We start from the raw sequence: 26,837 nt of genomic DNA, 5'->3' as shown, positions 1-26,837 counted from the left end.
CTCCTGGACTTTTCGCCATCAGGTGGCTCAGATTTGTAAGGCTTCTTCCAGGTCTTCAGTGCATACGTTCACAAAATGTTATCAAGTGGATGTTCGAGCAGCCAAGGATTCGTCTTTCGGCCACAGTGTAATGCGGGCTGCCGTATAAGTTCTAATGGCTATTGTTTGGCAGGGTGTCTCCCTCCCCTCAAGGCAATTGCTCTGGGATGTCCCAGCAGGTAATGAATATTAGCCTGACTCTGTGTCCCATGATGTATGAAAAAGAAAATAGGATTTTTTCGTCATACTTGCCTGTAAAATCCTTTTCTTTGAGTACATCATGGGACACAGTGATCCCTCCCCTCTTTTTTGAGGATTCAGTGCTTGCTACAAAACTGAAGTGCTTCCTGCATGGGAGGGGTTATATAGGGGATCACCTCCTGTCTAAAGACCTTTGGTCTACCAGTGTCCATTCACCTGGAGATGAAGTATAACCCAGCAGATAATGAATAATAGCCTAACTCTGTGTCCCATGATGTACTCAAAGAAAAGGATTTTACAGGTAAGTATGATGAAAAAATCCTATTTCTTACTCACTCTGCATAGAAAGAATTAAAAAAAATGACTGGATTTATATCTCAGCAAACAGAACACTCACAAGACACTCACAAGACAGCAATAAGTAGAACAGGTGAGATAAGAATCTGTAAATGTATCCCCTAAACCACCAGAACAAAATATTTTATTCAATAGTTTTATCTTTTCTTGATGGCACCATATATGGTATGATTCTTATACTACTTGCAATGAATATAAACTTGTTATTTTTTTAAAAAATACATTTTTGTTAGCGTAGTCATTTTTTAATATGACCAGATTATCAGACAACTAATTTTGGAAGTTTGTTGAATATGTGGTAACAAAGGAAGAACTCTGTACAACTGCATGTTCTCTTTTTTTGTAGTATGTGATTGTACCATATTTCAGATCAATGTTGGTTAGCCATTACATTACCATGTCTTATGGTGACATTTGGCAACAAATGTATCTTGATGCACAACATCAGAACAATGTAACAGACTGTCATTTATTCTCAGGTAAGGGGCGATATGGGGAAGTATGGAGAGGCACATGGCAGGGAGAAAATGTGGCCGTAAAGATATTCTCTTCTCGAGATGAACAGTCATGGTTCAGAGAGACAGAAATTTACAATACCGTCTTACTACGTCATGAAAATATCTTGGGTAATGTACAGTTGCTGTATTTTATTAATTACTAATTTTGTTAACTTGTACACTGTTTTGTTCTTCAGTGCATAGAATTAACTCCAACGTCCCTAAAATATTGTCTACAATCCACTTTCCATGATTTCCACCTCCTAATCACACATCAGTTCCAAGAAAATATTTGTAAATCCTAAGGCATTTTCTAGGTACGGTATTTAAATTAGAGTGCATGATTTAATAAAGGAGTAGAAAATGGTTACCTCAGTAAAAGTTCTCTAATTTTTAGTAAATGAATCCTAACTATATATACAATCATCATCTAAACACTTAACACAATAAAAAATTTATAACAAACACTCAATATTGTTGTATTTTTTACTGAACAAGGGTTTTCAAAGAAAATTAGGTCAACTGATGAAAAAAAACAAAAAACTAAAAACCTTTGGGAGACTGACATCTCAAAATAGCATTAGGTAATCCACTGAATGAGTTGGGTGTTACGGTTAATTCGGATGTGGTTTGACCTGCCCTGCTGTTAAAAAAGGAAAAATGTTGCACAATTTTAGTTTCCCTTTCTTCAAAACAGAATTATGTTAAGGTACAATATGACCTGATCAGTGTTTCTCATATATACCCCATATTAAATCCAATGTTTACCAATACAATCTGATTTAAGTCAGATTGTAAGATTGTATCCCTTTATTTTGTAGACCCTCTAATGCAGTGGCTCTCAACCTGGGGGTCGGGACCCCCTCAGGGGTCGAATGATGATTTGCCAGGGGTCACCGAATCCTGGGCTGTTCCTGAAGCCTGCACCGCTCTCCCAGCCTTTTTGCGGCCGCCCAGCAGGACTATCCCTGGAGCCGATGGCCGCCCAGCTGGGCTGTTCCTGGAACCCGCGGCTGCCCACTCAGCCTCTTCACAGGCGCCCATTCAGTTCACGGCATGGCTGGGGGGCAGGGACTAGAGGTCAGCTGACTGGTGAGGAATGTGAAATGAGAGGGGCTGGATGAGATTCTGCAGGTTAGGGGTGCAAATTACTTGTCTTGGCTTGGGTGCTGACAATCCACGCTGCGAAAATAATTTTACCGTTGGGGGTCCCCACAACTTGGGAAATTTTATCAAGGGGTCACGGCACTAGAAGGTTGAGAACCACTGCTCTAATGCTATGTGTTTGGCACACATTCTGAAGGAATTTAAACTAAAATTTCTTATTATTTTACCATGATTTAATATCTTCTAAATCTCTAAAGATATATGATAAATTATGAAGTTACATAGAAACATAAAGTGGTGGCAAAAAAGACAGAGTAGTCTTGTTGTTTTTTTGTTAACTTTGTTGTCTGACTATAGACCTATGTTTATCCCAATGTTTGAAGCCATTTACTTTTGACTGTGTCACTACCCCTGCTGGTAGATTATTCCAATCATCATCTACTCTTTCAGTAAAATAATACTTTCTAAGATTAGTTTTAGACTTCCCTCCTCATTGATACTGGTAATTAGGCTTGGGACAATATTAACATGTCTGTTAAGGACACTGGCTTAACACGCAGGAATCTGATTCAAATTATACCTTTGTGTGGGAAGACAAAGGAGGCTCAATTTCCACTTGTCCTTGGTTGTTAGTGGTAGGGCATCACAAATTGTCCAGAGCGCCCTGCAGCAGACGAATTGAGGCCTTACCTCTACAAGGCCTCCAGACCCCAGACCCAGACCAGAACTTCTTAAAGCAGAATTAAACTCCGCTATAGTTTTTTTTTAAATTGGCCCAGCGGAGGTTTATGCCATAATGTGCTAGTATTCCGCGCCTGTCAAATTAAGCTCTCCAGTGTTATGCTTTCAGCATTCAGCATCTCCATCGTCTCCTGCTCTTATTCCTGCTTATTTCAAGGCCGGGCCTTGATGATGTCATTCCTGCTCATGCACATGGGAATCACTACATCACAGCAAAGAGTGGTATATTTACTCTAAGCTCTGCATGCCCCGCTCAGAGTACTTTATTGCACACAGGCTGGGAGACGCATTTATGACAGAAGAGACCAGTAGGGTCTCTTTTGTCATGAAAATCGTGGCCTGCCTGTCAGCAGTAATGGGTAATTTTATTACACTTTAAAATCTGAGAACTTTACTAAAGTCAGAGACACAAACCCTGGAGCCCTTATCACATGTATGAGAAACCAAGGTGACACATATACACTTTTCCCAATCTTGCTGGCCAGTGCTTCACATAGGATAATCTAAACCAGAATATCAAGGCCATCAGTATGTGATGAAGAACATAAAAGAAACTGGGTCATGACTAAGAGCCCATTCACACAGGGGCGACTTTGGATCCGACCTGAAGTCGCCCCAAGTCGCCCCTAGTCGCCTCAAGTCATGATAAAATCAATGTAAGTGAATGAGAGCCGTCTTAACGCACACTACTGAAGTCTCTCTGACTTCAGAAAAGGCTCCTATACTACTTCAATCTGACTTCTAGGCGACTTGTACCCATTGATTTCAATGGAAGTCGCCTCCAAGTCGGATCACCGTTCATAGTGAGGCAACTTTACAGGAAGCTTACAGGAAACAGAAAGGAATACAGACACAGAACACAGAACAATAGGGAACAGGGAACAAGGAAGAAAACAGGAACAAGAATGATGTCACAAGAGCTGATCAGCTCTGATTGGCCACTTGTAAAGTTCACTATCCTGGAGGCGACTTCAAGTCATGTTGTAAGTCGCCCCAAGTCATGCTGTGATTCATACTCAAGTCGTGTCCAAGTTGCCTCCAAAAGTCGCGCTGGAAGTCGTGTTGCCCCTGTGCGAATGGGCTCTAACATCTACAGGATTGACTACACAGGTGATTAAATAGGTCTGCCATTGGATGTTTAACCACTTGTTGGGAGTAACCTAATTTGCAGCACACTGAAATGAAAGTGGTTAAATCTCCAATTAGCAAAAAGATGTAATCATCCATAAAGCCATAAGCCTAGTACACACTAGTATTTTTTTTTTTCCGTTCAACCAAGCAGGGCTGAATGAAAAAAACTGGCAGCTCAGGAGGAGTCGCTGTACTAACTATCCAACATTAGTACAGCGATCTTCCCTGCTACTCTATTGTGTTCTGACAGGGGGACGCCCCCCCACCAGAACACTCCGGCCAGCGCTAATTGGGAGCCGATCAGCAGACCTTTTTCAGTCATGCTCCTGCAATAGAAGCCGGCCGAACAGCCTGTTTCTGTCAGACCATCTACAGTACATATGGGCCGAATGTCGGCCGGGTTTCTATTGAACCGGACGATGCTGCCCGACATTCAGCCCATGTGTAGGCTATAGTCTAGTTCAGAGGTCTCCAAAACACTGGACTGTGGTCATCGGAAGTAGAAAAAATTCCAGCATCAGTGGGAGTAAACAATGCCCCTCTTGTGGTGAGAGGAATTGTACTCCTTCATTGGTGTCATTTGGTGGGAAGAATAATGCCTCATCATTGGTGTCACTGGGAGGAACTGTGCCTCATCATTGGTGTCATTGGAAGGAATTGTGCCCCTTTATTGGTGTCAGTGGGGGGAATTATGCCCCAATGTTGGTGTCCTAGGATGAAATATTGCCCCGAGGGCCGGATAGAGGCAAGCAAAGGGTCGCATCCAGCCCCCGGGCCACATTTTGGAGACCACTGGTCTAGTTTAACAACAAAGCTTCTGAAATAGATAAAAGTCTGTGCATTAGATATCAACCCTTTTTAAATATTGTAGCGGTATCTGAAGCAGGACATTCAAAAACTGAAAAGGTGTTGTATTTAGGACCAAGCTACAATACCTCGTAACTGCTGTGAAGGGTTGATTATAAGCTACAGCAAATGACTGATTTAACTTGTAAACTGTAACAAGAAGATTTCACATGTTTATAAATGTAATGGTTGCCATACGTCTTTCATTAATTACCATGTTTTTTAAAACTATATATTCAGTAAAAATATGGTATTATAAAATGGTTTACATGTTGTTAAAAAAGTGTGTAATTTTTTTACCATTATGAATTTGATGATGTTTGGGTCACATCTTAGAGGGCTTTTATTTAGGACAAACATGATTCTTCATAATAAAGTGAAGATTAAATCAGGCCTGCTACCAGTGGCGGCCCGTCCATTAGGGGCGTCTGGGCGCCGCCCCCTTTCTCCTCCCCACCCCTATATGCAGTGGATAGATTCATGCATAGCAAGAATCTATCCACGGCTGCCCCCTATTCATGTGTCCGGCACCTTTCAGGGCACTGGGCACATGAATTACAGCGGCCAGGGTTTTTTTTTTTTTGAAGCACCTGATTAGAGCCATAGGCTTTAATAGGCTTCAAAATTGGGTGGGCTCGGGTCACAAATGCATCCGGAGCCCACCCAGGTGTGTTGCAACAGCGAATTAATATTTGCAGGTATGAAACTCGTTTCACGATTGGCCAAAAGGTTAGGCGATCCCTTTTGGACCGTAGCGCCGGGAGGAGCAGAGAGGAGACAACCCGAGGAGATGACTCCAGGAGAGGACACCGAAGCTCGCCATGCTGAAAGATGGCGACAGCAGCTTCGACCGCTGCTCTCACCGCCGGTAAGGACAGCGGGTGGTGGAGGGGGGGTGCTAGTGCCACACCACACCGCACGCACGTGGGGGGAGGTGGTAGCTGGCAGTTGTGCTAGTGCCGCTCCATCGGCAACCTGGGGGGGGTTGTTTGCCGACCCCCCCCCAAAAAAGACACCAGCCGCCACTGCCTGCTACAATAGTATGAATCATTCATATATTAGCTTTTATGTGTTTTTTCTAAGGCTTTTCTTCATTTAAGTGTTTCTTTACAATAAATAAATTGGAGTAAGGAAAATTGGGTTATTTTTAATATAGGTTAATATCTTAAGTCTAGTACACACGGGGCGAATATCAGCTGGCATTGGCTGGTTCAATAGAAACCAGCCAACATTCGGCCCGTGTGTATGGCAGCTGATCCAACAGAAAAAGGCATATGACTGAAAAAGGTCTGCCGACCGACTCCCGATCAGCACCCTCAGTCAATGGCTGTCAGAACACAATAGCACAGCAGAGGAGATCTCTGTACTAACATCAAAATATTGGTACAGTGGCTTCGACCTGAGCTGTCAGGTTTTTTTTTTGTTCAACCCGCTAGGTTGAACGAAAAAATAACTAGGGGTGTATACGAGGGTCTAGGGACTGTTTAAATTTAGTGGCTGCTACAGCTTGTCTTTTGTGCACCCTGGTAACTGGGTAGGGTGAACATTTTATTATCCACTTATGAACGTTATACAGTATAAACATATCTTGGGTTGTCTGTACAGAGAACACACACTCACACTTTAAAGAGTCCTGATTAAATTATTCCCACTGGCAATCTGTATATTAACATTCTTCAGTATGATGCCCCATGTTGAAGATATGTAAATATACACTCGTCCCTATGAAAACTAGCAGCCGACACTTCGCACGACTGTTTTCTCTTAATCCCAGCTATCCGACTGACAATTGGGAACCAATCAGAATGGTTCCTGATCATGTGATCACTATGTTGGCTGAAGGTTCAGCTTGCAGATAAACACTGCCATCTTCTGGCTGCAGTGCCATCTATTTAAAAGGTAGGATGAGGAACCATGGGTTCATGGTGAATGCCTAGGATTCTTTGGCCAAAAAACTTTTCAGGTTCACTGCAAAAAAAATAAGAAAAAAACTATAATGCAACTGAAGCACAGGAGCCAACAATTTGAACTCCTGTGACTGCTTAGCCTTTGGCCAAAAGCTTTGCAGGTTCACTATCAGAAATAGGAAAAAAAAACACTATAATGCCTTTGCCACTAGTTATCTGAGTCACTACAATTTGAAGGAATAGAAATCCCCCCCCCCCTCTCTCAAGGGTGGGCTCACAGCAGCCATTATGTATGTAAGTGTTAGAGCTTTTGGTTCTGTATTTTTACTCATTTATTTTATTTTGACATTGCTACCTTTGCTACCTATACCCCATGACATTTCTTGGCTTCCTATGCTTGACAATAGCTTGCATACAGTATTAGGCCTACAAATGGCCAAATTTAAATAGACTTGAAAGAGAGTTTGCTGCAAAGTTCTTGCCAACTGTTTGCTATCTGAACCCAGGCAAATTTACTCCTTTTTAATTGTTCAACTGTGACATACAGTGGCATTATAAAATAATAATAATAAATTCATTTTAAAAAATATATTTTTTAAAGGCTGACAAATTACACATGTGACTGATGAAACAGCAGATGCTACATGCTACAATGCTATTCACATTTTACATGGAGCCATCACGCTCGATGATCTGTTAATTACACTCTCCTTCACTCTGCACCAACCTCTGTATAGCTCTCACATGATAGTATTGCCACTGACAAATTTGGGGGGTACGAGCCTAGATATGTGTTTAGAGCTGTGGAAACATTATAAATATTTATTAAAATTATTTAAACGATCACCTTGTAAAACAACCCATTCTGTTTAAAATAGAAACATCATAAATACCTTTTTTCCCCTTTTTTATAAATGATCACATTCCCTTTGTTCCCAGCTGCATAAGACCTGGGGAGGATAAGAAGCATCACACTGAGCTTGCCAGTGAATGGTTGTGTACCGGGGGGGAGTGTCAGGACTGTCAAGACTAATCATGGGAGGAGAGCAGGCTGCGTTCCCAGCATACAGTAGCTAGAGAATTGACTACGATGTGCTCTCCTGCTTAGTGTGGTCAATTTTTAATAGGAAAGCAGAGGGACTAGCAGAAACACCAGGGATTTCACATAGAGGAAGCGTTACAAAGAGAAGAGGATAATTTCTCATATAAGTACAGCAGGCAAATATCAGGAATATGAAGTGTTGGGGTAACAAACTCTTTAACTCACATTTTGACAATGTTTTTTTATTTTCATAGACAGTCCCTTTAAATATTATTAACTGATTCCCGACCGGCTCATGTCTTTTTACGGGGGCAGAATGGCACCTCTGCTCGAAACCCTGCAAGGGTTCCCTTTACGACCTGCCAGAGGGTGCACGTGTGTGACCGCTGCACATCGGGGGACCAAATGCGCTTTGCCGGCGGTCTCGATCACCACCGGCCACACGCAATCACATGCACGAGAGCCAGCATGGAGATTTGTGTGTAAACACACAAATCCCTGTTCTGTCAGGGGAGAGGAGACATGTTGTTTGTTCCTACTAAGCAGGAATAACGATATGTCTCCTCCCTTAGTCTGTCCTATCCCTATACAGTTAGAACACACTGAGGGAACACACATTTAACCCCTTGATCGCCCCTAGTGTTAACCCCTTCCCTGCCAGTGACATTTATACAGTAATCAGTGCATATTTATAGCACTGATTGCTGTATAAATGTCAGTGGTCCCAAAAATGTGTCAAAAGTGTCCGATCTGTCCGTCGCAATGTCGTAGTACAACCAAAAATCGCAGATCACTGCCATTACTAGTAAAAAAAAATACTAATAAAAATGCCATAAATCTTTCCCATAGTTCGTAGATGCTATAATTTTGCGCAAACCAATCAGTATATACTCTTATTGCGATTTTTTTGCAGAAGAATACATATCAGCCTAAACTGATGAAGAAATTTGTTTTTGTTTTTTTAAATTTGGGGATATTTATTATAGCAAAAAGTTAAAAATATTGTTTTTTTTTCGAAATTGTCACTCTTTTTTTTGTTTATAGCGCAAAAATTTAAAACTGCAGAGGTGATTAAATACCACCAAAAGAAAGCTGTATTTGTGGGAAAAAAAGGATGAAAATTTTGTTTGGGCACAGCGTCGCTTCACCGCGCAATTGTCAGTTAAAGCGACGCAGTGCCAAATTGTAAAAAGTGCCCTGGAAGGGGGTAAAATCTTCTGGGGCTGAAGTGGTTAAACAACAAATAAAGGCAGATAACAGCACAAAAATTAATAGTTACATAAAATACGCAATAGTTTCCTTTTTACCGGGAATCCATGTAAGGAATACATCTTAGAAATTTTGATAGAGGCAGCATTTCCTAGCTCATAGGATGCATTTGTTTTCAGGGCAGTGACATTACTTATGGTGTAGGTAAGTAGGCTCGGATCTAGCAATGTAATGTAGTCTGTGTGGACCCACTCACACTTTTCCATTCTCATGCGTTGTATTAATGAGTGTTGTGTCATGTGTTAACGTGCATTGCGTTTAGGCATCCTATTCATTTTGACTTGATTGTCCACAAGAATCATCAAAAAAATGGACAGCATTGTTTCTAAGGTAGGCAATAGTTGATACGGGTTGCAAGAAAAAAAAATCGCTCAATTCCCCCATTAACAGTGTTGTTGGGGGAAAACCTCCCGCAGAGCTATTGTGTTCTCCCAGCGGGCAGGGGGGGTTGCAGGAAAGAAAATCGCACTGTCTATGGCTGGCTTTAGTCTGTTTTATGGTGTTATCCAAAATGCAACACTGCAACTCTTTGACACATACAAGTGTATTGTTGTAAACGCACGTTTTACCGCAATGCACCGCATAAGTGTGTTTTGACTTTGAATTAGGGACTTCAATCTGAGAATTTTGATTTAGGTAATTCACTTCATGATTGTTTCCTTTAAATGTAAAGGTCTATTTACACGCTTCTTTTTTTATGTGCCATATACTGTATGTCTGACTATTTTATTAAAGTCATACTCCCGTTTTGAGAAGAAAATCAAATCTCTCCGACAAGGATAAGAATGTTTATTTTTAGTCATTTTCAAATCTCATTGGATTAATCTGAAAATAACTTTAAAAATAAGGATCATTATCCTGCTGTGTTCGTTGAGCTTAAAAACCACTTCAATACCTTAGGGCGTCATATGACGTCCTTGACTTTGTGAGGGGATATCTGGATGATGTCTGTAGCTACAGGCACCATTCAGATATCATTCTTTTCAACTGGCGATTCTGTGTACTATAAGAATGATCATAGCGGCAGTTCCGCCACTTGATCGTTCTTATAGGCAACGGGAGGGGACGTTTCCCCCTCTCGCCGCCATCCGGTGCTTCTCCGGGCTCTCACGTCCCGGCGGAGGAATCGTCCGGATGACAACGATAGAGATTTCCAGTGACCAGATGATCACCAGTCATCTCTATGACCGTTGGGGGTTGGGGTTCCTGGAAGTAAACAAAGCCGCTGTAAACAAAGGCTGTCAGCATGAGATCGGTGAATTTTTTTTCTCGATCTCATGCTTTCCAGCCTGGAGGAGAGATGTGGGGTCTTATTGACCCCGCATCTCTCCATAAAGAGGACCTGTCACATAGATTCCTATTACAAGGGATGTTTACAACGTAATAGGAATAAAAGTGATAAAAAAAAATGTAAAAAAAGTGTAAAAAAAAAAAAAAAAAATAAGTAAAATTTAAAAAAAAAAATTTAAAACGGCCCGGTAGCTCGCATTCAGAAGCGAACGCACATGTAAGTCACGCCCACATATGTAAACGCCATTCAAACTACACATGTGAGGTATCAACGCGTGCGTTAGAGCATGTGCAACAATTCTAGCACTAGACCTCATCTGTAACTCTAAACTGGTAACCTGTAAAAATTTTCAAAGTGTCGCCTATGGAGATTTTTAAATACTGAAGTTTGGCGCCATTCCATGAGTGTGTGCAATTTTAAAGCGTGACATGTTAGGTACCTATTTACTCGGCGTAACATCATCTTTCACATTATACAAAAAAAATGGGCTAACTTTACTGTATTTGAAAAATAAATGCGCAAATACCGTGCAAGATAAAAAGTTGCAATGACCGCCATTTTATTCCCTAGGGTGTCTGCTAAAAAAAACATATATAATGTTTGGGGTTCTGAGTAATTTTCTAGCAAAAAAATTCAGATTTTTACATGTAGGAGAGGAGTGCCAGAATAGGCCCGGTATTAAAGTGGTTTTAAAGTAAGGATTTTGGCAAATTTCTTTGCAGATTCTTACCTTTGTCTGTTCTGCAAAAAGAGGCAGGCCAGTCTATTAAGTTCCTCTTTTCTGAGTTCTAAGTGGGAAAGGCTGCCTTCTATAATCACATGTCCCAAGCTGTGAAACAAGAAATACTGCTGGAGAAATCTGTGAGCCTTTTACATCCACTGGAAAATGACGATAATGTACAGAGATCCCTTAATATTGATGCAGTTGCCACAGTTTCAAGAAAGCAACATCATTTTTAGAAAACAAAGAAGCTGACTGCAGACTGAAATGAAAAGATATTTTTTATAAACACTTTAGTGCTATTGTGCAAAGAGCTTGATTACTTATGAACTGCCGTATGTATAAATGGGCTCTGTTTTCTACATAAAAATAACTTGAAGGCGTCTGAGCAAACTTTCCAGCAAGGATTTGATATGGTGCTAGCTGCCTTTTTGGAAGCAGACTTTAATTTTATGACTTTATTAAACATGTCGTTTTTCATTTTCAGGATTTATTGCATCTGACATGACTTCTCGAAACTCCAGCACCCAGCTTTGGCTGATCACTCATTACCATGACTATGGGTCACTATATGACTATCTTCAGAGGAACACTGTTGACCCTGAAAGTTGTTTACAACTTGCAGTGTCAATCATTTGTGGGTTGGTGCACCTTCATGTGGAAATATTTGGTACTCAAGGAAAACCCGCCATTGCACACAGAGATCTGAAGAGTAGAAATATCTTGGTGAAATCAAACAAACAATGCTGCATTGCAGACCTAGGTGAGTATCTGCACTTGTAGCAAAAGTTAATTACATAGATGTGGTCCCCTAACAAATGAAAGGAATCTTTTATCATTCCAATTTTATTTTAGATACAGTAAAATAATTATTTGATCTCCTTTCATAAAATGTTGAATACATTTTTTTTTTTCAAAAAAAAAAAAATTATTTGATCTCCTGCAGATTTTGTACGTTTGCCCACTTACAACGAAATTAAGAATCTATAATTGTTATCATAAGTGTATTTTAAATGATAGAGACCGAATATCAACCAAAAATCCCGAAAAAACACATGATACAAATGTTATAAATTTAGTTGCGGTTCAGTGAGTAAAATAAGTATTTGATCCCCAGGCAAAACATGACTTATTATTTAGTACACATCTCAGGAGGGATTTTGGTTCACTCTTTACAGATCCTCTGTAAATCCTTAAGATTTCTTGGCTGTCACTTGGCAACTCAAAGTTTCAGCTTCCTCTCTATAGGATTAAGGTCTGGAGACTGGTTAGGCCACTCCGTGACCTTGATTTGCTTCTTCTTGAGCCACTCCCTTGTGGGAAGAAGGGAAGAAAGTTCTCACCCAAGATGTTACAATGCATGGCCCCTCAATGCGTAAAAATCAGACTGTACCTTTAGCAAAGAAACAGCCCCAAAGCATAAGCCCTGTATTTGACTGTAGGGATGGTGTACTTGGGGTCATATTCAGCATTTTTCTTCCTCCAAACACAGCGAGTCTAGTTAATGCCAGAGAGCTTAATTTTGGTCTCATCTGACCATGGCACTTTCTCCCAATCCTTCTCTGAATCATTTAGATATTCATTGGTGTAGTGCTGGTAGATTTTTAATCTACCGCTTATATGTAAATTTAGTAGGTCATCTGTTCTGTACATGGTTCAGATTTAATCTATAGCTAAATTAGCTTCTGTTCCAACCTTGGTTGTGTTGCGTGCAGTTCCACTCCGTCGCCTGTAGATGTCGGTGTCACTACAGACCGGAGCTGGAAAGCAGCATACTGAGGTGTATTGAGTGCTCTTCTTTCTCAGAAGTAACTCGGCAGAGGTTGTCCCCTGCTGTGCATTCTGGGAGAAGGTATTTAAGGGACAGATGCCATATTTCTGGGTCCTTTTCGTTCCACCTGCTGGCCCTCCTGGCCGACAGGTATATGCTAGGGGTCCTACCTTGTGGTCCTCCGGCCCGGAGGACTGCGATGCTGCAGCGTGTGGGTGGGCCCAGAAGTCTGTCTGGGGCCTACTACAACTGCTGCGGAGATAGTCCTGTGCTGTCTGTCCTACGGGAAGAAGCTGGACAATTGAGAAGAATCCAGGGGAGGACCCGTCTAGGAAGGATCATGCAGAGCGCTGGTCTGGAGAGGGGCCTGGTGACTCAATTTGGAGGACGCATCTTAAGTTAACCTACCACATAGTACTGCCGGGTCGGCTTAAAGGTTCTGGTACTGTGTTGCTGTTCACTGAAAACTACTACATCCTGTGGCAGAGGATCGTACAACATTGTTTCACTCAAGTCTGTGGCCAAGACTGTCTGTTCGTGCTGCGTACCGGCTGCTAGGTTAGTGAGAGAGACCTATCCGGGCGAGCAAAGATTTAATCCTGAACCGAAGATATATTCATCCCTGAGATTTCAATTCCTTAGTGCTACACCAAGAAAAGGTATTTGAACTTCCATGCAACTCTTCTTCTACCTCTTTCCTGCTACTTCTTCCAGTTATCTCCCATTAAAGCATTGGAAAAGTACTAAAGTGACTGGTGCCTACATTGTCAGATAATAAGCTCAACGTGGACTCTAAGTCTGGTATCGGTGAAACTACAGGTAAAAAGGTGACGGAAACAGCCCCCTTTAAATCAGCAGCTCCACCGTGAGTTGTTGCTACATTGGTACATGTACCTTCTTGAGAAGGGGGACCTTGCAGGCGCTGCAGGATTTCAGTTCATGATGGCGTATTGTGTTACCAATGGTTTGTTTGGTGACTGTGGTCTCAACTGCCTTGATATCATTCACAAGCTCCTACTGTGTAGTTCTGGGCTGATCCCTCACTTTTCTCATGATCACCCTTACCGGGTAAGGTGAAATCTTGCCGGAGCTCCAGACTGAGGGCGATTGATGGTTAATTAGTATTTCTTCCATTTGCGAATAATCGTTCCAACAGTTGTCTCCTTCTCACCAAGCTTCTCTCTGATGGTCTTGTAGTCCATTCCAGCCTTGTCCAGGTCTTCAATCTTGGCCCTAACTTCCTTTGACAGCTCTTTGGTCTTGCCCATGATGGTGAGGTTTAAATGGAAGAAAAAGATTCTGTAAACAGGTGTCTTTTATACATATAACGAGTTGTCATTAGGAGCACCTTCTTAAATTGACAGGACTAATCTGTGTATCACATGTGCACATACTGTAGCCAGTCTGGGAGCCAGAATTGTTGTTGGTTGGTAGGGGATCAAATACTTATTTTACTCACTGAACTGCAACTCAGTTTATAACATTTGTATCATGTGTTTCTTCTGGATTGTTGGTTGATATTCTGTCTCTGTCGTTTAAAATACTGCTATGATAACAATTATAGACCCTTCATTTCTTTGTAAGTGGGCAACCTTACAAAATCTGCAGGGGATCAAATAATTATTTTCCCTACTCTGATTTTTGTTCTTTTTTTTACATCTCAGTGCTGCTGATTTCCTCCACTTATTTAAAGGTGACAATGGAGGATTGTGCCTATGACAAATGTATTAACGCAGCCACCTGTATTCTCCACCAGGGATGCAAGATACAAGGTGGCAATGTGGAAGCACCACTAGGAAACATTTGTCATTTCATAGCAGGAAGTGCCTGAATATCAAGTATTTTTTAAAGAAAGCTGTATATTTAAAAAAATTGAGAACAACTTTTGAAATTACTTTAACCACTTGCCGACCGCCTCACGCAGATATACTGCGGCAGAATGGCACGGGCATGCAAAATCACGTACCTGTTACGTGATCTGCCTCCCGCAGGCGGGGTGTCCGATCGGACCCCCCCCCGTGCCCGAGGCGGTCGGCTTCTGTCCGGGAGCGATCAGAGGTGAGGGGGTGCCCCCCCGGTGCCCGAGGCGGTCGGCTTCTGTCTGGGAGCGATCAGAGGTGAGGGGGAGACCATCCATTCGTGGCCCCCCATCGCGATCGCTCCCAGCCAATGAGATTCTTCCTCTGCTGCTGTATAGTAAACAGCAGCAGAGGAAGTGATGTCATCTCTCCTCGGATCGGTATTTTCCGTTCCGGCGCCGAGGAGAGAAGACATCTGAGTGAGTTGAACAACACAACACACACACAGTAGAACACGCCAAGCATACATTACACCCCCCATCACCCCCCGATCACCCCCTGATCACCCCCTAAGCACACACACCCCCCCCCCCCGTCACACTAACACCAAGCAGTTTTTTTTCCTGATTACTGCATTGATGTCAGTTTGTGACAGTTAGTGTGGTAGGGCAGTTAATAAAGTTTTAACCCCTTGATCCCCCCCCGTCGCCAGTGTCACTAAGCGATCATTTTTCTGATCGCTGTATTAGTGTTACTGGTGACGCTAGTTAGGGAGGTACATATATAGGTTCGCCGTCAGCGTTTTATAGCGTCAGGGACCCCCATATACTACCTACTAAAGGTTTTAACCCCTTGATTGCCCCCTAGTTAACCCTTTCACCAGTGATCACCGTATAACTGTTACGGGTGATGCTGGTTAGTTAGTTTATTTTTTATAGTGTCAGGGCACCCGCCGTTTATTACCTAATAAAGGTTTAGCCCTCTGATCGCCCGGCGGTGATATAAGTTAGGTTTTAGGGTCAGATAGGGTCTGCGTCGCCCCAGGCAGCGTCAGGTTAGCGCCAGTACCACTAACACCCACGCACGCAGCATACACCTCCCTTAGTGGTATACTATCTGAACGGATCAATATCTGATCCGATCAGATCTATACTAGCGTCCCCAGCAGTTTAGGGTTCCCAAAAAGGCAGTGTTAGCGGGATCAGCCCAGATACCTGCTAGCACCTGCGTTTTGCCCCTACGCCCGGCCCAGCCCAGCCCAGCCCACCCAAGTGCAGTATCGATCGATCACTGTCACTTACAAAACACTAAACACATAACTGCAGCATTCGCAGAGTCATGCGTGATCCCTGCGATTGCTAACAGTTTTTTTGGTAGCGTTTTGGTGACCTGGCAAGCACCAGCCCCAGGCAGCGTCAGGTTAGTGCCAGTAGTGCTAACACCAAACGCACGGTACACCTCCCTTAGTGGTGTAGTATCTGAACGTATCAATATCTGATCTGATCAGATCTACACTAGCATCCCCAGCAGTTTAGGGTTCCCAAAAATGCAGTTTTAGCGGGATCAGCCCAGATACCTGCTAGCAACTGCGTTTTGCCCCTCCGCCTGGCCCAGCCCAGCCCACCCAAGTGCAGTATTGATCGATCACTGTCACTTACAAAACACTACATGCATAACTCCAGCGTTCGCAGAGTTAGGCCTGATCCCTGCGATCGCTAACAGTTTTTCTGGTAGCGTTTTGGTGAACTGGCAAGCACCAGCGGCCTAGTACACCCCGGTCGTAGTCAAGCCAGCACTGCAGTAACACTTGGTGACGTGGCGAGTCCCATAAGTGCAGTTGAAGCTGGTGAGGTGGCAAGCACAAGTAGTGTCCCGCTGCCACCAAGAAGAAGACAAACACAGGTCCGTCGTGCCCATAATGCCCTTCCTGCTGCATTCGCCAATTCTAATAATTGGGAACCCACCACTTCTGTAGCGCCCGTACTTCCCCCATTCACATCCCCAACAAAATGCAGTCGGCTGCATGAGAGGCATTTTCTTTATGTCCTCTCGACTACCCCTACCCAACGACCCCCCCAAAAAAAGATGTCGTGTCTGCAGCAAGCGCGGATATAGGCGTGACACCCGCTATTATTGTCCCTCCTGTCCTGACAATCCTGGTCTTTGCATTGGTGAATGTTTTGAACGCTACCATACACTAGTTGAGTATTAGCGTAGGGTACAGCATTGCACAGACTAGGACACACTTTCACAGGGTCTCCCAAGATGCCATCGCAATTGGAGAGACCCGAACCTGGAACCGGTTACAGTTATAAAAGTTACAGTTACAAAAAAAGTATAAAAAAAAAAAAAAAAACCATAAAAAAAAATATATATATATATATATATATAAAAAAAAAAAAGTTGTTGTTTTATTGTTCTCTCTCTCTCTCTCTCTATTCTCTCTCTCTTGTTCTGCTCTTTTTTACTGTATTCTATTCTGCAATGTTTTATTGTTATTGTGTTTTATCATGTTTGCTTTTCAGGTATGCAATTTTTTATACTTTACTGTTTACTGTGTTTCATTGTTAACCTTTTTTTTGTCTTCAGGTACTCCATTCACAACTTTGAGTGGTTATACCAGAATGATGCCTGCATGTATCATTCTTTTCAGCCAGCGGTCGGCTTTCATGTAAAAGCAATCCTAGCGGCTAATTAGCCTCTAGACTGCTTTTACAAGCAGTGGGAGGGAATGCCCCCCCCCCCCACCGTCTTCCATGTTTTTCTCTGGCTCTCCTGTCTCAACAGGGAACCTGAGAATGCAGCCGGTGATTCAGCCAGCTGACCATAGAGCTGATCAGAGACCAGAGTGGCTCCAAACATCTCTATGGCCTAAGAAACCGGAAGCTACGAGCATTTCATGACATGATTTCGCCGGATGTAAACAGCGCCATTGGGAACTTGGGAAAGCATTTTATCACACCGATCTTGGTGTGGTCAGATGCTTTGAGGGCAAAGGAGAGATCTTGGGTCCAATAGACCCCAATTTTTTTTAAAAAAGAGTACCTGTCACTACCTATTGCTATCATAGGGGATATTTACATTCCCTGAGATAACAATAAAAATGATTAAAAAAAAATAAAAATGAAAGGAACAGTTTAAAAATAAGCTAAAAAAGCAAAAAAATAATAAAGAAAAAAACAAAAAAACACCCCTGTCCCCCCCTGCTCTCGTGCAAAGGCAAACGCAAGCGTCGGTCTGGCATCAAATGTAAACAGCAATTGCACCATGCATGTGAGGTATCACCACGAAGGTCAGGTCGAGGGCAGTAATTTTAGCAGTAGACATCCTCTGTAAATCTAAAGTGGTAACCTGTAAAGGCTTTTAAAGGCTTTTAAAAATGTATTTAGTTTGTGGCCACTGCACGTATGTGCGCAATTTTAAAGCATGTCATGTTTGGTATCCCTGTACTCGGCCTAAGATCATCTTTTTTATTTCATCAAACATTTTGGTAATATAGTGTGTTTTAGTGCATTAAAATTTAAAAAAGTGTGTTTTTTCCCAAAATAATGTGTTAGAAAAATCGCTGCACAAATACTGTGTGAAAAAAAAAAATGAAACACCCACCATTTTAATCTGTAGGGCATTTGCTTTAAAAAAATATATAATGTTTGGGGGTTCAAAGTAATTTTCTTGCAAAAAAAAATAATTTTTTCATGTAAAGTTTCAGAAAGGGCTTTGTCTTCAAGTGGTTAGAAGAGTGGGTGATGTGTGACATAAGCTTCTAAATGTTGTGCATAAAATGCCAGGACAGTTCAAACCCGCCCCAAATGACCCCATTTTGGAAAGTAGACACCCCAAGCTATTTGCTGAGAGGCATGTCGAGTCCATGGATTATTTTATATTGTGACACAAGTTGCGGGAAAAAGACACATTTTTTTTTTTTTTTTTGCATAAAGTTGTCACTAAATGATATATTGCTCAAACATGCCATGGGAATATGTGAAATTACACCCCAAAATACATTCTGTTGCTTCTCCTGAGTACGGGGATACCACATGTGTGAGACTTTTTGGGAGCCTAGCCGCGTACAGGACCCCGAAATCCAAGCACCGCCTTCAGGCTTTCTAAGGGCGTAAATTTTTGATTTCACTCTTCACTGCCTATCACAGTTTCGGAGGCCATGTAATGCCCAGATGGCACAACCCCCCCCCCCCCCCCAAATGATCCTATTTTGGAAAGTAGACACCCCAAGCTATTTGCTGAGAGGTATAGTGAGTATTTTGCAGACCTCACTTTTTGTCACAAAGTTTTGAAAATTGAAAAAAGAAAAAAAAAATTTCTTTCTTGTCTTTCTTCATTTCAAAAACAAATGAGAGCTGCAAAATACTCACCATGCCTCTCAGCAATTTTTTTTAATATTTATTTTGGGGTGCAATTCCACATATGCCCATGGCCTGTGTGAGCAATATATCATTTAGTGACAACTTTGTGCAAAAAAAAAAAATTGTCACTTTCCCGCAACTTGTGTCAAAATATAAAATATTCCATGGACTCTCAGCAAATAGCTTGGGGTGTCTACTTTCCAAAATGGGGTCATTTGGGGGGGGGGGGGGGGTTGTGCCATCTGGGCATTTTATGGCCTTTAAAACTGTGATAAGTAGTGAGGAATGAAATCAAAAATTTACGCCCTTAGAAAGCCTGAAGGCGGTGCTTGGTTTTCGGGGCCCCGTACGCGGCTAGGCTCCCAAAAAGTCCCACACATGTGGTATCCCCATACTCAGGAGAAGCAACTGAATGTATTTTGGGGTGCAATTCCACATATGCCCATGGCCTGTGTGAGCAATATATCATTTAGTGACAACTTTTTGTAATTTTTATTTTTTTGTCATTATTCAATCACTTGGGACAAAAAAATTAATATTCAATGGGCTCAACATGCCTCTCAGCAATTTCCTTGGGGTGTCTACTTTCCAAAATGGGGTCATTTGGGGTTGTTTTGTACTGCCCTGCCATTTTAGCACCTCAAGAAATGACATAGGCAGTCATAAACTAAAAGCTGTGTAAATTCCAGAAAATGTACCGTAGTTTGTAGACACTATAACTTTTGCGCAAACCAATAAATATACGCTTATTGACATTTTTTTTACCAAAGACATGTGACCGAATACATTTTGGCCTAAATGTATGACTAAAATTGAGTTTATTGGATTTTTTTTATAACAAAAAGTAGAAAACAACATTTTTTTTCAAAATTTTCGGTCTTTTTCCATTTATAGCGCAAAAAATAAAAACCGCAGAGGTGATCAAATACTATCAAAAGAAAGCTCTATTTGTGGGAAGAAAAGGACGCAAATTTTGTTTGGGTACATCATTGCATGACCGCGCAATTAGCAGTTAAAGCGACGCAGTGCCAGATTGTAAAAAGTGCTCTGGTCAGGAAGGGGGTAAATCCTTCCGGGGCTGAAGTGGTTAATATGTGTACTGATGTCATATTTCTGTATTATATGCAGTGATATATATATATATATATATATATATATATATATATATATATATATATATATATATATATATATATATATATATATATATATATATAATTTTTTTTTTTTTTTTATATTACAAAACGGTATGTACATGTTGTTATCTGTATTTCTTTATTCTTTTGTAAAACTTTTCAGTTCAATATTTTAACCCCTTCCCGCCGACCGAACGCACATATGCGTCCTCGGCTTTCCGGGGTTATACCGGGATGATGCCCGCAGCTGCAGGCATCATCCCGGTACCGTTGTTTTCAGCGGGCGATCGGCTACCCGAATATAACAACCGATGCGGCTAAAAGCCGCTCGGCTGTTATACCGGAGGAGCGGGAGGGGACATCCCCCCCCTCCCGCCGCCTCCCGCCGCTGTTACCGGGCCTCCCGTGCGATCGGGAGGCCCGGTGTCCGTTCGGGAATCTCCGGCGGCTGGGGGCGGGCTGGAACGAAGCTGTGAGCGGCTTCGTTCCAGCCTTCTAATTGTAAACGCGGAAGCGACGTCATGACGTCACTTCCCGTTTACTCGGCTGCCAATGGCGCCGAATTTAAAAAAGTACACAGTATTCAGAATCGCCGTTTTCGGCGATCTGAATACTTTGAAGTGTAAAGGAGGGATGGGGGGTCTTTTAGACCCCCCATCCCTCCATAAAGAGTACCTGTCACCACATATTACTGTCACAAGGGATGTTTACATTGCTTGTGACAGCAATAAAAGTAAAAAAAAAAAAAAATTTTTAAACACAATTTATAAAAGTACAAAAATAAATAAAATAAATAAAAAAAAAAAAAATATATTTTTAAAGCGCCCCCGTCCCCGCGAGCTCGCGCAGCGAAGAAAACGCATACGGAAGTCGCGCCCGCATATGTAAACGGTGTTCAAACCACACATGTGAGGTATCGCCGCGATCGTCAGAGCGAGAGCAATAATTCTAGCCCTAGACCTCCTCTGTAGCTCAAACCTGGTAACCGTAAACATTTTTTAAAGCGTCACCTATGGAAATTCATAGGTACCGTAGTTCGTCGCCATTCCACGAGTGCGTGCAATTATAAAGGGTGACATGTTTGGTATCTATTTACTCGGCGTAACATCATCTTTCACATTATACAAAAAAATTGGGGTAATTTTACTGTTTGGATTTTTTAAAATTCATGAAAGTGTCACTTTTCCAAAAATTTGCGTTTAAAACACCGCTGCACAAATACCGTGTGATAAAAAATATTGCAACAATCGCCATTTTATTCTTTAGACTCTCTTCTAAAAAAATATATATAATGTTTGGGGGTTCTAAGTAATTTTCTAGCAAAAAATACGGATTTTAACTTGTAAACACCAAATTTCAAAAATAGGCTTAGTCATGAAAGGGTTAAGCATGTAAATATTTGTACATTTTATCTTTCCTCTTACATTACAAAATTTAAGTGAAAAAATTAAATTTTATTTACAGGTCTTGCAGTGATCCACTGTCAGAATGGTGATTATCTTGACATTGGTAATAACCCAAGAGTTGGAACTAAGCGTTACATGGCACCAGAGCTCCTCGATGAGACCATTCGAACAGACTCATTTGAATCTTATAAACAGACAGATGTGTGGGCCTATGGTTTGGTTGTGTGGGAAATTTGCAGGAGGACCATTATAAATGGTGAGTCTTAGTTCTTTCAAGCATAGGGATGAAATCAGAAACTGTGATTGAGGGCACGAGAGCCACAATAAGGATTTGTGTCAAGTGTCCGATCTGGCCGCAATGTTGCAGTCCCGATAAAAATGATCGCCGCCATTACTAGTAAAAAAAATAAATAATAATAAAAATGCCATAAATCTATTCCCTATATTGTAGACGCAAACCAATCAATATACGCTTATTGTGATTTTTTTTACCAAAGATATGTAGAAGAATACATATTGGCCTGAACTGATGAATAAATTTGTGTGTCTTTTAAAAAAATTGGGATATTTATTATAGCAAAGAGTAAAAAATATTGTGTTTTTTATTTCACAATTGTCGTTCTTTTGTTTAAAGCGCAAAAAATAAAAACCGCAGAGGTGATCAAATACCACCAAAAGAAAGCTCTCTTTGTGGGGAAAAAAAAAAAGACGTAAATTCTGTTTGGGTATAACGTCGTATGACCACGCCATTGTCAGTTAAAGCGACGCAGTGCCGTATCGCAAAAAATGACCTGGTCAGGAGGGGAGGAGGTAAATTCTTCTGGGGCTGAAGTGGTTATGTTTTAGCTGCACTGTATTCTTGCACTACGAGCTTTGACAAAATACACCAGATGTAATATCAGAAATGGCTAGTTGCATTTGACCATCAGATCAGTTGTGCAAATCAGCAACATTCGCACTAATCCAGATTCCTGAATCAGTTCGCTCATCTCTAATTGTAATGTGTTAATAGGGTATTAAGAGCAAAGCTGAGACATCTTGTAAACCGTTCTCACCGGTGCCACTAATCCTTTGTTTTAGATATGTGACAGCGTGCAAAGATCTGTATATCTGTTTTGCACATCCATAAGAGTGAATATGTTCTCATTGCACATGACGATTAATTGCTTAGGTAAATAATCTGACATGGCAGAACTTGTCACTTGCACTGGAACAAAAACGGACACTACAGGCCTGCTAATCAGCCCTTTGATTTCAGTTGGTTTTGTTTTCCACAAAGGATTAGCTGTAAATTATAAACACTGTAATCTGGTGTCAGCACCCAGGTCCATGATTAAAGCAGCCATTACATTCAATCAGCACTCTGTTTATTCAACACTGATTAGAAAACTAGCAGCATCAGAGGAAAACTTGGAACGCAGCCATGCTTTCTGCAGCCGCTTGCCATAAATCTGAATTACAGGACCATTTCCACCACAAAAGAGTGCCACCGCAGCACTGAATGCATTTGGTGAAGTGGAAAATAGCACCTTCCAGGGGTTTAGTTTTGACATTGACTTCATTTCAAGTTTGCTGTGCAGTCAAAGCGCTGATATGGAGTCTGACTTTCACCCACAGAATTCCTCCAGCAATAACAAATCTACAATGTGCAGTGGGCGTTAATAGCAGAAGGAAAAGACCTGAGCCAAGTATTTCGAAAAAACACACACTCACCACAGCAAGAATGCTTCTGTAGAGGAAATGCATTACAATCATCAAGATTACAGACAATCAATAACATTTGTGGTTACAGGGTGAACATGTTATTTTGTCTGCATTGGTTGCCAACCATCGGTGAAGAAATTTGACTGGCAGTTAAATATCTTTATTCTTGTCCTTCAGCAAAATAAATACTGTCTACATGGGGCAATGTAATAGCAGCAGAAACACAAGAACACGTAAAAACATATAACAGATTCTGATAAAGCATATGTAACGAAATGTTCCCACACTCCGCTTGAGTGTTTTCCTCATATACCGCTTCCTCCCAGTCTGAATATAGATATCAGATATTCCAACCGCTAATAACAACAAACAAGACAATACTCATTTGGTTGCTGAACATGGACTGTTTATTGAAAGAACATGTACACAGGTAATACTCTGGACCATCCCCCCGCATTCCGGGCGGGGTAGACTGTCCAATCAACAGTGAGAGCTGTTGGAGGAATTCGCCCCCACCAATCTCACAGCTAATCTACATACACATCCAATAATATCCAAGGCAGACAGACACAATAGAACATTGGAATACAGCCACACCCCAAACGACCCAGCAAAGAACCACCCCAAGCTGGCAGAGACCATCATGGCCTCCTTAATAATGTCCTTTTGCATTACTTAACAGAATATTTTCCTAAATGCTTGTAGCTCCCTCAAATGCCAAGGCCCATAGTCGGTAGGCAAGAGGCTAGCATTCAGTCCCCTCCAAAAGCCTCTGTCCTGGGTGAGTCTGTCACAGCATACATATAGTGTGCCATGGTTACAGATGCCTGAAGAGATTCCTACAAAATGTACTTCTCGTTATACTTTTTTAAAGCAGATCTTTCATTAAAAATGTAACATCCCCTGCGCTTACAACCCCACAACCCCTTAAATACAAATGGGTTATAAAACCATAAAAAATAAGGTTTTACCAATAAATAAAATAATACAAAAAAATACCTCAGTCTGAGTTTCAAGACTTTCAGGCGGTATGGATGACACCACTTTGGCTCACTGCTGCCTCCGGGGAAAGCTGGGCACTTGAAATCCTGCAAAAAATGCTCTCTAACTTATTGCAAAAGTGCCCAGTTCTACCTGAAGGCTCAGTGACAGGCCAGGGTAAACCTTTTTGTTTTTGGTCCAACTTTATTTATTTTTTTGTAACTAACTTGTATTTAGAGGGTGGGGAGCTGTAAGGAATGCAGACCATCCACTGGTTATTTATTTTTTAGGACAAGCTTTCAGAAGATCTAGCCCCTGCTTCTGGTCTAAGCAAAGTAGATCTCCAAAAAACTTGTAATAAAAAAATTAACTTTTAGCGCATATAAACAAAAATAAACAAAAAATTACAAGTGCACTGAAACAGCTACAGTCACTTGTATAAAATATACAAACTCTAAAACACCCCTATCTTATGAGAACTCTCAACCCAGCCTGCTTAACAAAAAAAAACTGAAGCTCTCAGGAGAAGTTCCTGTACTAACAATCCGAGGTTAGTACAACAGCGATCTCCCCTGCTGAGCTGTTGTCTTTTGACAGGGGGATACTCCACCCAACCAGAACGCACCGGTTAGCGCTCATAGCCATTGGCTGAGAGTGCTAAACAGATGGCAATTGGCAGACCTTTTTCGGTCATACCCCTTCAACAGAAACTGGATGTTCCGCCAGCTTCTGTTGGACCAGCTGTCATACACATGGGCCAAATGTCGGACAGTTTCTGTTGAACTGGCCAATAGCGCCCGATATTTGGTCCATGTTAAGTAGTAGTTAATTAAAAATGTTATTGTAATTTGTTGTACACAAAAAGCCTATTTCTCTCAAATATTGTTCACAAATCTGGCTAAATCTGTGTTAGTGAGCACTTCTCCTTTGCCGAGATAATCCATCCACCTCACAGGTGTGGCTTATCAAGATGCTGATTAGACAGCATGATTATTGCACAGGTGTGCCTTAGGCTGGCCACAATAAAAGGCCACTATACAGTAAAATGTGAAGTTTTATCACACACCACAATAACAGATGTCGCAAGTTTTGAGGGAGCGTGCAATTGGAATGCTGACTGCAGGAATATCCACCAGAGCTGTTGCCCTTGAATTAAATGTTCATTTCTCTACCATAAGCTGTCTCCAAAGGTGTTTCAGAGAATTTGGCAGTACATCCAACCGGCCTCACAACCGCAGACCACGTGTAACCACACCAGCCCAAAACCTCCATATCCAGCATCTTTACCTCCAAGATCGTCTGAGACCAGCCCCCCCGGACAGCTGCTGCAACAAGCGGCTGCAACAAAGAATTTCTGCACAAACTGTCAGAGACCATCTCAAGCTCATCTGCATGCTCGTCGTCCTCATCGGGGTTTTGACCTGACTGCAGTTCGTCGTCGTAACCGACTTGAGTGGGCAAATGCTCACATTCAATGGCGTCTGGCACTTTGGAGAGGTGTTCTCTTCACAGATGAATCACGGTTTTCACTGTACAGGGCATATGGTAGACAGCATGTATGGCATCGTGTGGGTGAGCGGTTTGCTGATGTCAATGTTGTGGATCGAGTGGCCCATGGTGGCGGTGGTGTTATGGTATGGGCAGGCGTATGCTATCAACAACGAACACAGGTGCATTTTATTGATGGCATTTTGAATGCACAGAGATACTGTGACGAGATCCTGAGGCCCATTGTTGTGCCATACATCCACGACCATCACCCCATGTTGCAGCATGATAATGCACAGCCCCATGTTGCAAGGATCTGTACACAATTCCTGGAAGCTGAAAACATCCCAGTTCTTGCATGGCCAGCATACTCACCAGACATGTCACCCATTGATTATGTTTGGGATGCTCTGGATCGGCGTATACGACAGCGTGTTACAGTTCCTGCTATAAACAGCAACTTTGCACAGCCATTGAAGAGGAATGGACCAACATTCCACAGGCCATAATCATCGACCTGATCAACTCTATGAGAAGGAGACGTGCTGAACTGCGTGAGGCAAATGGTGGTCACACCAGATACTGACTGGTTTTCAGACCCCCCCCCCCCCCCCCCAATACAGTAAAACTGCACATTTTAGAATGGCCTTTTATTGTGGCCAGCCTAAGGCACACCTTTGCAATAATGAAAACTCTGAAGCCTACCCTACCCACACCTAACAACAACTGTTTTTTTATTTTCTCCATCAGCTCACCCCCCACAGTTATTACCTTTTGTTTCCACTTGACCCTCCCTTCTAGATTGTAAGCTCTAATGAGCAGGGCCCTCTGATCCCTCCTGTATTGATTTGTATTGTAAGTGTACTGTCTGCCCTCATGTTGTAAAGCCCTGTGCAAACTGTTGGCGCTATATAAATCCTGTATAATAATAATAATAATGATGCTGTCTAATCAGCATCTTGATATGCCACACCTGTGAGGTGGATGGATTATCTCGACAAAGGAGTTCTCACTAACACAGATTTAGACAGATTTGTGA

At 41.9% G+C, this 26,837-nt stretch overlaps 1 protein-coding gene across 2 annotated transcripts in view; it reads left to right on the top strand.

Moving 5' to 3' along the window:
- ACVRL1 (activin A receptor like type 1) overlaps positions 1-26,837 on the top strand; it is a 138,044-nt gene that overhangs the window by 77,663 nt on the left and 33,544 nt on the right. For both annotated transcript variants that reach the window (XM_073614113.1, XM_073614112.1), the window contains exons 6-8: positions 1,077-1,223; positions 11,637-11,912; positions 21,684-21,881. In XM_073614113.1, coding sequence (XP_073470214.1) covers positions 1,077-1,223; positions 11,637-11,912; positions 21,684-21,881 — 621 coding nt within the window. The remainder of the gene's footprint in view (positions 1-1,076; positions 1,224-11,636; positions 11,913-21,683; positions 21,882-26,837) is intronic.

Source organism: Aquarana catesbeiana, linkage group LG02, assembly GCF_042186555.1.
Source record: "Aquarana catesbeiana isolate 2022-GZ linkage group LG02, ASM4218655v1, whole genome shotgun sequence".
Classification (NCBI taxonomy): domain Eukaryota; kingdom Metazoa; phylum Chordata; class Amphibia; order Anura; family Ranidae; genus Aquarana; species Aquarana catesbeiana.
This window is presented reverse-complemented; position numbering and strand designations above follow the sequence as displayed.